The 16679-nt window shown below is 47.8% G+C and overlaps 2 protein-coding genes across 2 annotated transcripts; one reads left to right on the plus strand and one right to left on the minus strand.

Annotated features, from left to right (window-relative positions):
• The first annotated feature begins 812 nt into the window (after positions 1-812).
• Positions 813-10449, plus strand: LOC133247329 (keratin, type II cytoskeletal 2 oral-like). Its single transcript, XM_061415979.1, is given in 11 exon segments — positions 813-2102; positions 3194-3420; positions 4543-4603; positions 5308-5356; positions 5359-5402; positions 6189-6222; positions 6225-6352; positions 6457-6582; positions 7219-7439; positions 9063-9097; positions 9510-10449. Coding segments are annotated over 11 exon segments (1788 nt in total). The 5' UTR covers positions 813-1547; the 3' UTR covers positions 9818-10449.
• A 3174-nt stretch (positions 10450-13623) lies between these two features.
• On the minus strand, positions 13624-14411 carry LOC133248807 (ADP-ribosylation factor-like protein 2-binding protein). The gene has a single exon (XM_061419109.1). It carries the CDS (start codon positions 14243-14245, stop codon positions 13637-13639), a length of 609 nt encoding a protein of 202 aa, XP_061275093.1. The 5' UTR covers positions 14246-14411; the 3' UTR covers positions 13624-13636.
• Positions 14412-16679: the final 2268 nt, after the last annotated feature.

The following is a 16679-nucleotide window of genomic DNA, read 5'->3' on the forward strand; positions in this document are numbered from 1 at the left end:
CAACTCTCACATCCATACATGACCACTGGAAAAACCATAGCCTTGACTAGATGGACCTTTGTTGGCAAAGTAATGTCTTTGCTTTTGAATATGCTATCTAGGTTGATCATAACTTTTCTTCCAAGGAGTAAGTGTCTTTTAATTTCATGGCTGCAGTCACCATCTGCAGTGATTTTAGAGGCCCCCAAAATAAAGTCTGACACTGTTTCCACTGTTTCCCCATCTATTTGCCATGAAGTGATGGGACCAGATGCCATGATCTTCGTTTTCTGAATGTTGAGTTTTAAGCCAACTTTTTCACTCTCCTCTTTCACCTTCATCAAGAGGCTTTTTAGTTCCTCTCCACTTTCTGCCATAAGGGTGGTGTCATCTGCATACCTGAGGTTATTGATATTTCTCCTGGCAATCTTGATTCCAGCTTGTGTTTCTTCCAGTCCAGCGTTTCTCATGATGTACTCTGCATATAAGTTAAATAAGCAGGGTGACAATATACAGCCTTGATGTACTCCTTTTCCAATAAACAGATAAGGATACTCTGAATCAGGGCCCTGGTGGGAAAAGCACAGGGTGTGGTGGAAAAAGAGGGAGGGGCATCTAACTCAGACCAGGTGGTGGAGGGGAGAGGGGGTCAAAGGCCACTAGATCTGATACAGCATGCACTCTCATTCTAAGATGATGAATGGGGTCTTTGAGCTGACTCCATCAGCCAACTGGTCCCACATTCTGCCCTCCCTTGCTTCTAGATCCAGAAATCACCTGCTGCTGGTCTAGGATGGTGGTAGAGGGGCTTGGTCTGAGACTCCTCTCCACATGCATCCCCTCTTCTTTGCAAGCTTCACACTTGCTGCATATCTGACCTTCATTGCTCCAACAGGTCAGATATTTTATCTTCACATGTGTTTCCCATGACAGCAGGACCTCTCAGCTCAAGAGACAAGCTGGCTTAAGGGATGATTTGGCAGAGGTGGTGCCAGAGTGGATCCTTGTGGGGTCAGTGTACCTCTCAGCCCTCCATCCTCTCCAACCTAAGCCCTCCTCTGGATATTTCTTTGAAGTATCACAGACATGCCATGGAGTGGTGGCAGTCTGCATGCAGGGAGGGACTCAGGTCACCTGGAAAATGTTGTCTGGTCCTTAGCCTGGTGTCACAGAGCTCAGTAGCTCCTGACCCTCTGGTATCAAACCCCCATTCATCCTGCTGGATCAGGTGCTGTTTGAGTTCCCTGAGAGCCTTGAGGAAACCCATGGAGGGAGGAGAGCTCCAGTCCTTTGTCAACTGAGGCGTTTGGATGATTAAGCCAAGAAAGCAAAGTCACTTTGGTCCGGGGGATTATTTTTGAGGTGTGTTTGCAAAGTGCAAGTAACTTATTGCCTGGGAGGCAAACCAAACCCAAGATGACTCTCAGCTAATTGCTTGCCTCTCCTTCTTCCAAGCCAAACTCCTTGGTATATAAAGACCAGTCTCCTCTGTTGTCCCCATCCTCTGTCCTCATCCCTCTTGCAGCTCCTGCTAAGTGATTGCTAGCTTGCCTTTGAGCTCTCTCACCATGAACAGACAAGTCTGCAAGAAATCCATCAGTGGAGGGAGCCAGGGCTTCTCTGTCTGCTCTGCCGTGGTCCCCTGCAGCAGCAGCAGGATGAGCTGTGTGGCCCGCTCTGGAGGAGCTGGCACAGGGGTCTGTGGGTCCCGGAGCAGAGCAGGCGGCTTTGGCAGTCGCAGTCTCTACAACCTGGGTGGCAATAAGAGCATCTCCATCAGCGTGGCTGGCTCCTGGGCTGGTGGCTTTGGGGGAGGGCACAGCAGCTGCATCAGTGGCTACGGAGGTAATTATGGAGGTGGTTATGGGGGTAGCATTTGTGGAGTCAGAGGAATGGGCAGTGGTTATGGAGGGGTTGGTGGCTTTGGAGGGACTAGTAACTTTGGTGAGCCTGGTAGCTATGGCTCTAGTGTCTGCCCTGGGGGAATCCAGGAAGTGACCATCAACCAGAGCCTCCTGCAGCCCCTCAATGTGGAGATCGATCCCCAGATTGGGCAAGTAAAGGCCCAGGAGAGGGAGCAGATCAAGATCCTCAACAACAAGTTCGCCTCATTCATGGACAAAGTGAGGGCAAAGCCCAGAGGTGTCCTGGAGGGGTTGGGCTGCCCAGGGGGATGATATAGGAAGATGCCCATGGGACCTGCCAGGCTTAGAGGCAGGGGCTCCAGCTTCTTGTGCTGGTTCTACCTTGGCCCCCACAGGACAGTCAGTATGCCTCTCTTGCTCTGCAGGCCCTGTTTTCCCAGTTGTGAAATGGGAGAAGGGTTTCATCTCCTGATTTTCTTCTTGGGATAGGGCCCAGGCAAGTGAAGTGAGAGTCCAGGAATGCTCTTAGCTCTTTTTAAGAAAGGGGCATTAACCACGAAATTATTATAGCTAACTTTCAGTGACTCTTGAGGAGCAATTGCTTGGTAATCCAAACTAGCTGACAACCAAACCTGTATTAGGAGGAATCTCAGGACTGCCTCTCGGTGATGAGTAGTGGCAATTGACTTACCTTCTAGATGATGCTATGCTTCAGCCCACATTACACCAAGCTGTCCATACTTGGGCAGGGAAAGCTATGCTTGATGTGAAGGAAAGAACCTGGGATTTGAAGTTAAACTGAAGTTAGCTGGAAGCTGAGTAACTGAAAGGGGAAACAATTAAGGAGAATAAGAAAAATTTAGCAAAAGTTAAACCTTGTTGACTATTTTCCCTGCTTGAAGGGAGGTAAAAAAGCTTTCCTTTAAAAGATGATGAGAAACACCTTTGTCTGTGCAGGTCTCCTTTAGGCGTATGCTGAAGGATTCCAATAGACTTGATGAAGGCTGGGTTTGTCTCAGTTTTGTCACTTAGTAGTCACCTTACTTTGGGCAACTTATTTAAGCACATGGAGCCTCAGTTTCCTTATCTACAAAATGGGGACAACACCCTTTATAGGTAGTTGTATGGGAGGGTTAAATGAGTTAGACTATGTGAAAACAGCATTCAGGAAGCACTCAATGTATCTCTTCCTCCTTTTCTAAACCCTCATCCTTCTAAAATTCCTGAAAAAACAGGCTCTTGAAGATTGGATGACCGGGTTGAGTTTCCACATATGGAACCCTTTGGGTTGGATGGCCCCACCTGCCCAACTCAAGAAGCTGACTCTTTCTGTACCTCCCCTGCTACAGGTGCAGTTTCTGGAACAGCAGAACAAGGTCCTGGAAACCAAATGGGACCTGCTCCAGCAGTGGACTGCGGGCTTGGGCTCCAGCTTGGGCTCCGGAGGCCTGGAGCCTTTATTTGAAAGCTACATCAACTGCCTGCGCAGGCAGCTGGATTTGGCCCTGGCAGAGAAGGGGAATCTGGAAGGAGAGCTAAGGAACATGCAGGACCTGGTGGAAGACTTCAGAAAGAAGTGAGGGCCCCAGCTGGGGAGTTTCCCCTCTTGGGATTAGCAGGGAGTTGTGGTCCCAACTGAGGATGTTTAACTGTTCCTGACTGTACCTTCAGTCAGGACTTGTGGATGGATTTATTGAGTATGTGAGAGGGTTGAGGACTGAGACTTCCAAGTGGCTGATGATGCCAGATTTGTCACTCTCCAGGCAGGGCCCTTCTACACCAGCCCAGATAGATGAGAGAGTCCTCCCAGAGTTCAAAGTCCTTCAGACTGGAGGGCCCTCCACACTTTACTGTACCAAGGCAGCACCCTGGAAACCCATCAAAAATGCAAATTCCCCTGCTCTGGTCCTAGATTCTGAACTGGTGGGTGGGGCAGGTCCCAGGTTCCAGGCAGACTGCTGTAAAGTGCTCTTCCAATGTGTCCAGCCCAGTCAGCTTCTCTTTCTGCAGCTTCAGTCAGCTCTCTCTTGCGTGTCTGCAATTATGGCTGACATCCTCTGAGGTCTGCAAGAGGTAAACAGGACCTCTCAAGATGGGAAGGGGGGTCCAGACATCCCTAGGGGTCAGGACCTGCAAGAAGGGGAAAGCCTGTTCTGGGGAGGCCCCATTCCACTCCATATGCACAAGCTTGTGGGCACCTGCTCAGATTAATGAAAAGAGAAACAGAGAAAACAGAGGTTGAAACAGCCAGCCTGAGCAAATACCTCTCTGGGCTTATCTGCCCACGTGCTTCGTGATGTCTCTAGAGCTGGGCTCCTCGAAGCCTTCCCCTCCCCTGCCTGGCACTCCTTGGCATGTCACTCAGACCTAGAAGGAGGTGGTCGAGGCAGTGGCCTGAGCTCCAAAAGGCCTCTAGGCAGGACTGGCTACATCAGTTTGGGGGTTCAGTGTGAAATGAAAACTCAGGGCCCTTGTCAAAAAATTATTAAGAATTTAAAGACTGGGTCAACAGAGCTTTAAACCAAACATAAGGACCTTCTGAACCCAGGGCTCTGTATAACTGCACGGGTTGCACACCCTTGAAGCTGGTCCCGTCCCTTGGTGAGGAGATTCTGCCTGAGTTCTTAGGAGCCTCTTTTTTTGTTTTTTCCAACTTCTGAAATATGAATGTCCAAACATGTGGCTCTTTCTGTCCCAGGTATGAAGATGAGATCAACAAGCCTACTGCTGCAGAGAATGAGTTTGTGGGGCTCAAGAAGGTGAGGAATCTGGGACAATGGGGACCTTGGCTCCCTTTCTGGGTGTGGACCCCCCAGGAGGGAGAGCAGAGCCAACTTCTCTGGGGCCCTGTGACCCTATGCTCTGTGGGCTGTTTACATCTTTTCTTGCATTTTTGGGGAATGAGGAGTTTGATGAAGGAAGCTGCTCTGAGTATGTTGCTGGTGGAGACGACATCTTATAATGTGACCGATGAGCTGATTGGTGATGTGAAATAATAATGCAGGCTTTATCTATAGCATTGAATCAAGGTTTTCAGCCTACAAGTGTACCCTGGATGTTATTAATAAAAACAATCAGCAAATACTGATAGCTTGTGTCAGCCAGTCATCATAAGGATGAAGTTGTGAGAAGAATGCCTTCCTTTCTCTTCAAGAGGCTGAGTTTTTGGTCCTACCTAACCAAAGTCACATATTGGATAAATGTGATTTTGCTACCCTTACTCCGTACCTGGCTGATGGGGTGTATGTTTTGTCAAAGCATTGGGATTTGATTGGCCAAGGCAATTAAAAGGAAGAAAAACACTTTTCCTTTTTTTCAAAAAAGAGAAGTCATAATTAGAAAGAGGAATGGGGGCGGGGCAAAGAAGAACAATGAAGACTCAGAACAGCGCTGTGGGTGGAGGGGAGCAGACGGTCACCTTCTTCTGGGTTTCTGACTGCCCTCCTCCCTTCCTTTTTTTCAGGACATGGATGCAGCCTTCATGAACAAGGTGGAGCTTCAAGCCAAGGTGGACGCCTGACAGATGAACTCAACTCTCTGAGGACCCTCTATGAGACGGTGATTCCTTGGTCATCCAAGCCCCAGAGCCTTCTCGCATCTTTCCAAGCATGCTTCCCAAGTGTGACATCAGGGGACAGTCACGTGGCAGGATGGGGCTTCCTAGGTGGCTCAGTGTTAAAGAATCTGCCTGCAATGCAGGAGATGCGGGTTTGATACCTGGGTAGGGAAGATGCCCTGGAGAAGGGCATGGCAACCCACTCTGGTATTCTTGCCTGGAGAATCCCATGGACAGAGGAGCCTGGAGGGCTACAGTCCATGCAGTCACAAAGAGTCGGATGCAACTGAGCAACTGGGCGCATGCACGCACATGGCAGGACACTCACGAAACCAGCAGGAGGGCTCAGACCTCAGCTCTACTGCACCCAGGAAATGCCAGCTTAACTCCTCATGGTGGCCTGGACCTGGCTCACAGGACCAGGGTCCCTCTCTGTCCCCTACTTACCCTCTGTAGTTGCCTCTAACCCTCTGGTTCCTAATCCAGTACCACAGTGAGCTCTCCCAGAGGACCCCTCCTTACTGCAGTCCCCTGGAAACCCACCCAGTAGGGTTCACTGACTGATACTTTCAGGCTGACAATCTTATTATATAGGTGTTGTTCCTTTTTTCTTTTGTTTTATTGTCTGATATCCTTTTGGCTGTAGCTGGGCCTGAAATGGAAGCTGGTATTTCTAACTCTCCCACTCCTGGCCCCCTTGTTGTGGGGGTAGAAGACTCGTGGACTTCTTTATTCTCAGCATCTCTTGAGGCCAGGAGAGGTGAAAGTGAGCTCCATGTTTCCCACAGGAACTGACCCAGATGCAGAATCACCTTAATGACATGTCGTGGTCCTGTCCATGGACAACAACCGCTGCCTGGACCTGGACAGCGTCATCAATGAGGTCAAGGCCCAGTATGAGGACATCGCCCAGAAGAGCAAGGCCGAGGCCGAGGCCCTGTACCAGACCAAGGTGGGAGCTCTCTGTTCCCACACTCTAGCTGGAGGTCCGCTGACCTCCATCAAAAGCGCTCCAACAGTTTGCAAAGTTGTGATGATGGGTTTCTCTTCTGTCAGCTTGGAGAGCTGGAGAACAAGGCTGGAAGGCATGGGGATGACCTGAAGAACACCAAGAACGAGATCATGGAGCTCAACCGGATGATCCCGAGGCTGCACGCTGAGATTGAGAATGTCAAGAAGCAGGTGGGTCTGGGCTGAGTGGAAAGTCCTGGAGGTCTTCTGGGCCCTGGGGAGGAGGAGAAGCAACAGCTGGGCTTCTGCCACAGGCCTTCTCAGTTCTTTTGTGGTTGCCTGTGGGACAGCCTGGTCTCTGGGACACTCTGTTCTCCTCGATTCTCCTCCCTGAGGTTGGGCTTCTCAGAAGGCTCCCTAAGGAGAGATGGTTGTCCATTCTGGTTTGCCCAGCAGCAAATCTTCCAACTGTAAGGGTGGTCTTAAACACTCAGCTCTCAGTAGGATCTGCCCTCAATGAGCTATTTATCACGCACTTCATGTAACCTTGAAGACTAATTTGTATCACTAGAATGAAGTGATTATAACAATCTTAAAAAAAAAGAACCACTCACGAGACTACCTCCACCTTAACCAGCAAATCGGTGTTCCTTTTCTTGATGAGACATGAGTTAATTTAAAAGGGCCGAAGAAGACTGAACCAACTGTGAAACTGACTTCTGTTTTCTGAGTATGCGCCACTGAACTTCTAAGACGGGGAGGAAGGGAAAGGGAGGAATTTCTTGGATGGGTAAGAGATGTTGGAAAGATCAGCTGTTTGCTTTCTGGTCACTAGGCTAAACAGTCTCTTAACTCCCTCTTTCCTAGAATGCCAACCTGCAGAACGCTATTGCTGATGCTGAGCAGCGTGGGGAGCTGGCCCTCAAGGATGCCAATGCCAAGATCCAAGAACAGCAGGACGCCCTTCAGCAGGCCAAGGATGACCTAGCCCGGCTGGTGTGTGACTACCAGGAGTTGATGAATATCAAACTGGCCTTGGATGTGGAGATCGCTACCAACCACAAGCTGCTGGAGAGTGAGGAGTGCAGGTGAGGGGCTGTGGGGTCATTATCCTCCAGAAGTGAGTTCAGAGTGACCTTTGATAGTGGAGAAAGGGAACAAGGTTATAGGGAGAGGACAATAGGTAAGGAATCTCCTGAATGACAGAGTTGAGGATTCAGGCCCCACTCTCTCTCTCTCTCTATATATATATATGTATATACAGACAATCAAACTTATCTCACACTTTGATTTACCTTAGACATCAATATTGCATTACATATCTCTGTTGGGCGACAGGGGATGAGATAGTTGGATAGAATCACTGACTCAATGGACATGAGTTTGAGTAAACTCCAGGAGATAGCAAAGGACAGGGAAGCCTGGTGTGCTGCAGTCCATGGGGTCGCAAAGAGTCAGACACGACTGAGCGACTAAACACCTCTGTTGAGCCTCACTATATGCAGGTGGAAGGGAAAGTCCTTTGGGCTTATATAAAAGTTATAGTGCTGTCCACTGGACCTTTCTCAGATGATGACAATGGCCTATATCTGTGCTATTTAATATAGTAGCCCTTGGCCACTTGAGCACATGAAACCTGGCGCGTGCAGCTGAGTTTTATATTTAATTTAATTTAAATAAAATAGCTTCAGGTGGGGAGTGGTTACCATGCCGGACAGCTCAGTATAGACAGTCCTAGAACACCTGCATCCCTGAGGCTGAGTCTATATGGGAAGGTGGCTGATACATACATACTCTGGAAAAATAACACAATATCAAGTAGCAGATAAGGGCTCAGTGAGTGGATGTCAAATGCCAAAGGGGTGTCAAGAATTGAAAGATCCTTCTAATGACTAGCTGCTCCATGAATCCTGTGTTCAGAGCCTCTGTCTTCAGGCAGCTCCCAATCTGATGGAGGAAGCAGAACTCACACGTGAGAAGAAAACTTAAGGATTTCTTACGTCTCTAAGAAAAGGAGTGAGAGTGCAGATGGTGCTGCATGCATTGGGAAGTGTGGGATGAGCAAGGAGACAGCGACACCAGTGGGGGCCACAGTGGCAAGGCGTGTGGACACGTTCCGTGTTTGCTCAAACATGTGGTCCTGCCTGTTCCGTGAACAAGAATGAGGCACGGGAATATGGGGAGAGTGGGCAGGACATTTCCATCATGTGTTGAGTGTCAGCCCCTCTCACATATTATCCTTCTTGAATAACCATTACTGCCACCACCACCCCAGGAGGGCTCACTGGGGAAGGCTTCCCGGAAGAAGAGCTGTAGGAATAAGAAAGCCAGGCCTGGGTGAAGGAGGGGAAGGGCATAGCTAAGGTGGGAAGATGGTCTCAGCAGCAGAGGAGAGATGAGGATGGGCTAATCAAGGGGGTGTTGAGTGATGAGTAGTGTGTCTGGAAGATAATTTGGGAAATTAGTGAAAGATGATGGGAAGATGGAGAGATGGTGATTGGTGGAGCTGCTGGAAGCCTTACTTCCCTGCAGCAGCCCCTTTTCCTGGGGAGATCTGTGTCTGGAAACAGACTCAGAATAGCCTTTCTTCTTTTGGGAGCTGGCCCCTACAAGGGCAAAAGGGAGGACATGGCTCCCAGGGTTATGAACCCTGAGCTCTTCATCTAAGGACTCATTGCAGAAATAATCCTCATCTCCTCTTGCTTTTTAGAAATGTCTGGAGAGTGTCAGAGTGCTGTGTGCATTTGTAAGTAGCCTTTCAAAACTTTCTCCCTGGGATGCAGAAAGGGCAACTAGAAACATCCTGACTGACATTTGGGTGGGAGAGCCTGACCCATGCGAGGCGGCCAGGCCACCCAAGTGTCCAGGGTCTCAGGCAATGGCCACACTACTCTGCTCCTAGCGGAACTTGACCACCTGGCAGGCCAGAGCTGAAGCCCCTGTGGTCCCAGGGAATTCCTTAGGCTGGAGAACCAGAAATTCCTATGGATACTTCTGGCTCTTATTCCTGGGGAAGGGAACCAGAGGGCCAGGGCTCACTCCTGCTGTTTACCCACTGAGGCCTCAGAGAAGTTGAGTAACTTTCTCTGAGTCACACAGCCAAGCAGGGTGGTACAGGCCCAGGGCCTGAGCCTGAGTCCAGTGCTTGTTTTCCTTAGCGGTGGTCAGCAACGTCACCAGCACAGGCACCAGCCCTGGTGGAGGCCGTGGGGGATTTGGAGGGGTCACTGGTGGCAGTGGCAGTGGCTACAGAGGCGGCGGTGGCAGCTACAGAGGAGTCAGCGGCGGCAGTGGTGGGGGCAGAGGCAGCGGTGGGGGCTCCCCGGCCTGCAGCAATGGGAGCAGCGGCTCTGTGAACCAGAGCTGCGTCCAGAGCTCAGGAAGCACTGGCTACAGGTCTGGCGGTGGGGGCGGCACCACCCTCTGCTTCACTCAGACCACCAGCTCAAACCAGCTTTGCAAGTGATCCATTGTTGGGGGCGGGGCAATCTCCATGCCCACTGGTTTCCCCTCAGCTTGGGACAGTACTCCCCTCTCTGCTTGGCATGGACAAATGCCAGCCCCAACCTTGCTTTTCCTCAAGCTCCTGGGAGAAGTGGTTGAACTTCCTGGCTCCTCCATCCCCAAGACCTCTCCTAGGCCTGGGAGGTCCAGCTGCTAGTCTGGGATGATGACGCCCTAGATGCACTTTTGTAAAGGCCCCTGACTTTGGACAGCAACACCTCAGCCCAGACAAGTGTGGGTCTTCCCAGCCTGGCCTGTTCCCTCCCTGGGCCATCTCTCTTGGGAGTTGATGGTCTGAGGCTGGAATGTTTCAGCCCCTGCCTGAGGAGGGCAGTACAGTGGGGCTGCTGCTAGAGGGTAAATGGTTAAGATCTCTGGACCGTTGGTTCTCAGGGTTCCCGCCCCACATCTGGACATCATATCCTGACTCACCTCTGGCACCTTAATTCCCTGAGCTGTGGATTCTCTGCTGATGGTTGTTGTACTTTCTTTTCCCAATAAATTGCACTGTATTTCATATTCTGGTATTTGGCTTTCAAGGAGTCACAGAATAAACCAAGGTCCAAGAATAGATGGAAATCAGGTATGGATGGTGATTTCTTAGGTTAGTAGTGGGTGTAAAGGACACTGCATAGTCTTGGCTTCTCCTCTATCCATTTGGTTGTGTTCTTGTGATAGGACTGGTCAAGAGTATGTTGCTTCAGTGGGGACTGCCCACTCCCAAGGAGGCCTTCCCACCCACCCTTTTGTCCCCACTGGGCCTCTGAGACCCAGTCTTGGTAAAGGAGTGTTTTGCAGTTCATTGATGTAATAGATTCCAGTGGGATTTGGTTCCTTCCAGGTAAGAGGCAAGGGTTTCCCTGGTGGTTCAGATGGTAAAGAATCAGCCTGCAACGTGGGAGACCCAGGTTTGATCTCGGGGTCAGGAAGATCCCCTGGTGAAGGGAATGGCAACCCACTCCAGTATTCTTGCCTGGAGAATTCTATGAACAAAAGAACCTCATCCATGGGGTTGCAAAGAGTCAGACATAACTGAGACACTAACACTTTCACTTTCTTTCAGGTAAGAGGCAGGAGTGCTACACTAGTGAGGCTCACACCAGATAGATGTAAAATTATGAGTGGGAAAGGTGAGTGTTTACCCTTCCACCAACATTTCCCAGTCATTCTCAGAAAGCTGAATTGCAAACCCAGGAAGGATCAGGGTAATAAGAGAGCCACTGATGGAAACCAGAGAGACTGAGAGAGTCCGTGGAGATGGCAATTAGAGTCTCATTCCTTTCCCCACCTGCCAAACCAATCCCTTCTGCAGGTCTTTGAGTGTGATAAAACTCTGGTTTGTAAGTCACTGTAAGTCATGCATTACCACCCAGAAGTGAGATCAGAGCTGGACTAATAAGGCAATGGTACATTTGTCTGATGGTCCAAGATTACCAGGAGATTGCTCAAGATTCATGTTCTACAGCCTGATGTGATCTCCTGTGTTCACCCCAAGTATAGCAGCTCTGGAGAAGGAGATATTTCAAAGTTCCTACACTTGAGAGTTCAGTAAATCTATGCCCATCTTTTTAAGGTCTACAGGCAGGAGGTAGCTCTCTTTCCCATTTATCCCTGGCACAGCTCTGGGGATTTTGGGAGCAGGGCAGGCCATTCTGGATTACTGCCCTTACTGGCCCTTTAGAGACATTTCAAGAAACTTCACTAATCTTAGGAAAACACCCCAGATGCTCTGCTCCATGTGTTGCTTAGTTTACTGAAAAGAGTCCTGGATTAAACCAGCTTTTCACTACACTGGAGCAGCAGGGTTGAGGGTAGCCACTGCAGTCTCTCTTTTTAAACTTTTAATTTTGTATTGGGTTATAGCCAGTTAACAAAACACTGTGGTAGTTTCAGGTGAGCGGCAAAGGGACTCAGCCATACATATATGTGTATCCATTCCACCCCACCCCCCAAACTCCCATCCCATCCAGGCTGCTGCATAACACTGAACAGAGTTCCATGAGTCTCTGTAGTCTCTTTATCCATCTGCTCCATGTGTGGAAATCTTGGTGTGGTGTGCTGTCTCAGGGCCCTGCACAGGGTGTGGGGCACTGAGTAAAAGTTTGGTGGTCAGTTGAAAGAATGAATTGAAATGAATAAGAACAGACTTCCTTCTTCCCAGGAAGATGGGATAGATCACACTGCAAGGCAGGATGGAGCTGAAAGTTACAGGGAGGACCTAGGATCCTCTTGTGAACTCTTTCGAGAAGAGTTGGCAGAGGGGGCTCTTGAGGGAGGTAGTGAAAGACTGGGAGAGGAAGCCTGGAGCTGGCCTGGGAGGAAGACAGAGTTTTTAAATAGAGTTTAAACTACTATTTTTTTTTTCTATCTAGAGGTGTGATATACATGTTTTCTGGTCTGTAATATTCTACCAAACATTTTCCTAAACCAAACCTAGATGGAAGATCAAAAATCAAAGCTCCCTTCTTTCTGTGGCTGGGTTAGACCAGTGGAACTTGATTTTGATAGGAAGAAGAATAGGCTTGGGAGTGCAGATCTTGAAGAATCACATTTTTACCAAACCTATGCTCAACGCAGGACTTCCCAGGTGGTGATAGTGGTAAAGAATTTGCCTGCCAATGCAGGAGACATAAGAGATGCAGGTTCGATCCCTGGGTTGGGAAGATCCCCTGGAGGAGGGCAGGGCAACCCATTCCAGTATTCCTGCCTGAAGAACCCCATGGACAGAGGAGCCTGGCGGGCTACAGTCCACAGGGTTGCAAAGAGTTAGGCATGACTGAAGTGACTTACTACCACAACCGCCACCATTCCCAACCCAACCTGAAACTAACCAACTGATTTATACAGAAGGATTTTAAGTGAACTTGCACAAATACACTTAATATACTATAGAAAAGGATGTCTTTTAGTCATTGGCATCAGGGAAAGTAGTAACACCAGGGAACAACATCATACTGGTAACACCACTAACACCATCATAGCACTAACACCTAAAAATGACAAGCACTTAATACTTAGATTTGAACTGGTTAATCACAGAAATTCTAAGATCAAATCTAATAGATGAATTAGAATATTCATCTACAATTTTTCTCCAAAAACTATTCTAGAAAAAAAGAGGTTTCTCTTAAAACACGGAGTCTATATCAGAACTAGAAGACAGTGATAGAAGAACTGCAAACCCAAGACTAGGAAGTTGATTCTCACATGCAGCTTTTGGATAAAGGAAATCTTTTCCAGTCTATTTCCACAACCAAAACTAGTTCTAATTTCCCCATGATGGCAGGCAGAAAATAGAGTTTCAGAACTCTAAAGACAGGTGCAGATATTCTAACACCCTACGTAAGTACTGCCCAAATCATAAAAGATCCCACACAGGGGGCCACTGCATGAAAGGTTTACCCAAGTGAAGGAGCTATGAGTACCTCAAAGGTTCAGGCAAAGCCTGCCTGTGGTGTTTGGTGTTGGGACATGGTATTATTCCACTTTGTTGACACAGGAATATATATGCTGGGGTAGGGGCCTTCCAGGTGGAATGCTTGACACAGCCTTGCTCCAGAGCAGCCAGACTCTCAAAAGCACAATGAGAAGTTATTCCCTTTAGCAGGGATTATTGAATGGAAAAGTGTTTCAGAAAAAGCAGAAGTCCTGGGAGAGTCAGGTAATTATCTTTTTGACCCATTAATATCTAAAATTAACAAAATGCTGCAGAACAGAGCTAGTCTCTCCAAGATGTACTCTCTTGTCATTGCGAACAGAAGCCTCTTCCAGACGATTTGGCTCATGGTATCAGAAGGCTTCCACTGCCTGGACGGAGGAGGTGGTGCTTCGTGTTGTTCTGGGAAGCTGATTTGCACAAGGAAGTCACCACCAAACCACTGCATAAATCCAGTCGTCGGCCTTCTTTTTCTGTTCTATACTCTAGAAACATCTCTTTAAATGCCGGAAAGTCTGTGCATGTGAGCATGTTGAATACGTCATGAACCATTTCATCATTATGGTGCTTTAACGTTCTGGTGAAAATTGCCATGTTGTATCCGGGTATCCGCTCCAGGAGCTGATTTTCAATATACTTTTCTATGAAAGAAAGGTTTTTGTTAAAAATTGCCGGGTAGGTGAGTTTATTCTCTTCCGTGTTTTTAAATTCCTGGTAGTATCTGTCCATGCAATTTCTCTTCAGTACTTGGAATTCAGCATCCATGATCATGTCCTCCCTAGAGCCAACCACAGCATCAAATTCAGCTTCAGCGGTGGAAGAAGTGGATACTGCGAGACTCTCTTCCTCCAAGACTTCCGTCACTTCCGCTATATCCATTCCATGCCCTTTCACCAGTCTGGGGCCCAGCCGAGTCTGGGTTGGCGCAGCGTACCCCGGAACTCTATGCCCCATCCACCACTCTGGACTTGGCTCCCATTACTGACCTCCGGAAGCCACGCCCTGCTTCCTGTAACCAAGGCTGACATCATTCTTAATGACTGAGCAATATTCCGTTATATGCTTGTAGCATAGCACTTTGATGCATATGTTATTTCTATTATTTTCCAGTGTAATAAACATTGCTGCAATGAACACATATCTCTGAGCACTCATCCGTTCATTCTTTAAGATACCTTCCTAGATGTGGAATTGCTAGGCCACTTTAAAATTTTGATTTATATTGTCAGACTTCTGTCTAGAAACATTGTGCCAATTGATACTTTTATAAGTAATATACGATTTCTTGTTTCTCCAGTCTTATGATCACTTTGTGATATTTTTGAATTTTCCACTGTTTTTTTCAGGTTTTATTTTCATCTCTTTGATTAGTAATGAAGTTGAACATTATAAATCTGCTTATTCTTTAACTTTCACTTTCTGTGAATTTTTTCTTCTTTTGTTTAATCCATTTTCTCTTTGGGTACATATTTTGTTTTTCTTATTAATCTGCTTGTCTGAGGCAAGGACTCCAACAGCCCTTGAACCACTCAGGAGTCCAGAATCCCAGAAACATTCATCATTCAGCCATAATTAGTTATCTGTGGGGATGCTGAGAATAGCTGGGGTGAGGTCAGGAAGATAGAACCTAGTTCCAGGAGAGGGAGGTCAGAGGAGGCTAACAGGATTGCAGGAAACTGGGACCAAGTTGGTGGAAGGGCCACCTCCAAAATCATGCCTGCAGTGGTAGATGAGGAGTGGGGTGAGGCTAAGAGAAAGATAAGCAGGAATCAGCTTTGAAGGGATTAGGGGTCTGTAGTAGATAGCTCCCTACGCCAATCCTGCTTCATTCCCTCCCTCACAACATTAATCCTAAGGGCACTCCCCATATGTTTTCTGCCCACAAATCCATCTCAGAGTTTGCTTCCCAGGAATCTGATGTGGGATGGGGCATTGGGTTTGCCTGGGATATGGATGGGGAGGATGCTTATCTTCTAGTAAGAATTGGTCCTCCAGGAAGGGTGGAGAAGACTCTGAGATCCTTGAAGGGGTGAAGGACCAGGGACATATACCAAAGAATTCGTTAGAAAGTTCTGTAGGGATTCAGAGGGGAGTGGGTTTCATTGGCTTGCTGCTATACAATTGACAGCAGAGATTGATGTGCTAATTGAATCAGTTTCTCTATCCTTCCTCCTACCTTTCTTGTACATTCTGGACATTCTTTCTCCCACTGGCTGAGTTTCTGAGAACCCCACTCTGATGCCCAAGGTCACTGAAATAATCTCTGGCTAGCTGACAGAGATAAATGCCTAGCTGTTTTCTCTGTTTCCAGGCTGCTAGGGAGAGCAATTAGCAAATGTGTGCACTAGAGCTCCATAACCCCTCCCACCATTAACACTAGTCATTTGGTTGTTTCAAGTCAAGCATTCTGCCTTATTAAAGATGTGGTTTCTCACAGTCAAGGCCAGCACAGTTCATATTTAAATGTCCTTTAATTTATTTCATTCACTTTTTTGCTTGAGAAACTGATAATTAAGATGCAGGGTCTTAGCCAGCCAACAATAATCCTTTGTGATGGAAGTACAAATAAAATCTAGGACTTAAGGTATTTCTAATAGTTTGTTTCAGCTTTCCATAATTATTGCCCGTCTCCAGGGATAAACACCTTTCCCTGGGCACATGCACACATACTTTGACTCAGCTGTCCTTTGGGCATGAACTTTCTCCTTCCTTGTAGATATGCAGATGAGTTTAACAAGTGCTGAGACTAAGAATGACTTCATGGTTGTGAAGAAGGTGAGCAGGGTGGTGGGGTTATATAAGGAGGAGATGGGACAAGCAAAGGGAAAATGGCGGTCCTTTCTCAGAGACTGAGACTGGATGACACTTTCTCAGAAGGATTTCCAAGTGTTGCCCTGTAGCTGATGACCGGAACCCAGGACTATGGAGACCATCACCAGCAGTGACCAGCAGTCATGCATCAAATATTGAGACTGGGACTTGATAGATGATGCAGAAACTCTCCCTACCCTTAGCCACACCTCTCTGCAATAGTTTTTTTTTTTCTCCCAAGATTGATGACACTATGATCTCATCTGCCAGGAAGCTAAAGCCCAGATAGACATTGTCAAGCTAGGAGTTTGTCCCTGAGGCCACCCCCATCCGATTAGTTCCTTTAGTTCCCTTGCCCATGAACTCTGCCCTGCCTCCCCTCACCTCTCTGGTTTCTCATCTCCATTAAAATGCAATACATAATGATGCATTTAGCTCTATGAGCTTGATACAATAAAAGGGACCCATGATGTTTGCTAAATTAGAGGGCAGCACACAGGAAATGTGGCCTGCAGGAAGTTATATTAGCAGTTGTGTGTGGAGTGAGTGAGAGAGAGAATGGGGTGCTGAGGGAGTC

Source organism: Bos javanicus, chromosome 5, assembly GCF_032452875.1.
Source record: "Bos javanicus breed banteng chromosome 5, ARS-OSU_banteng_1.0, whole genome shotgun sequence".
NCBI classification, from domain to species: domain Eukaryota; kingdom Metazoa; phylum Chordata; class Mammalia; order Artiodactyla; family Bovidae; genus Bos; species Bos javanicus.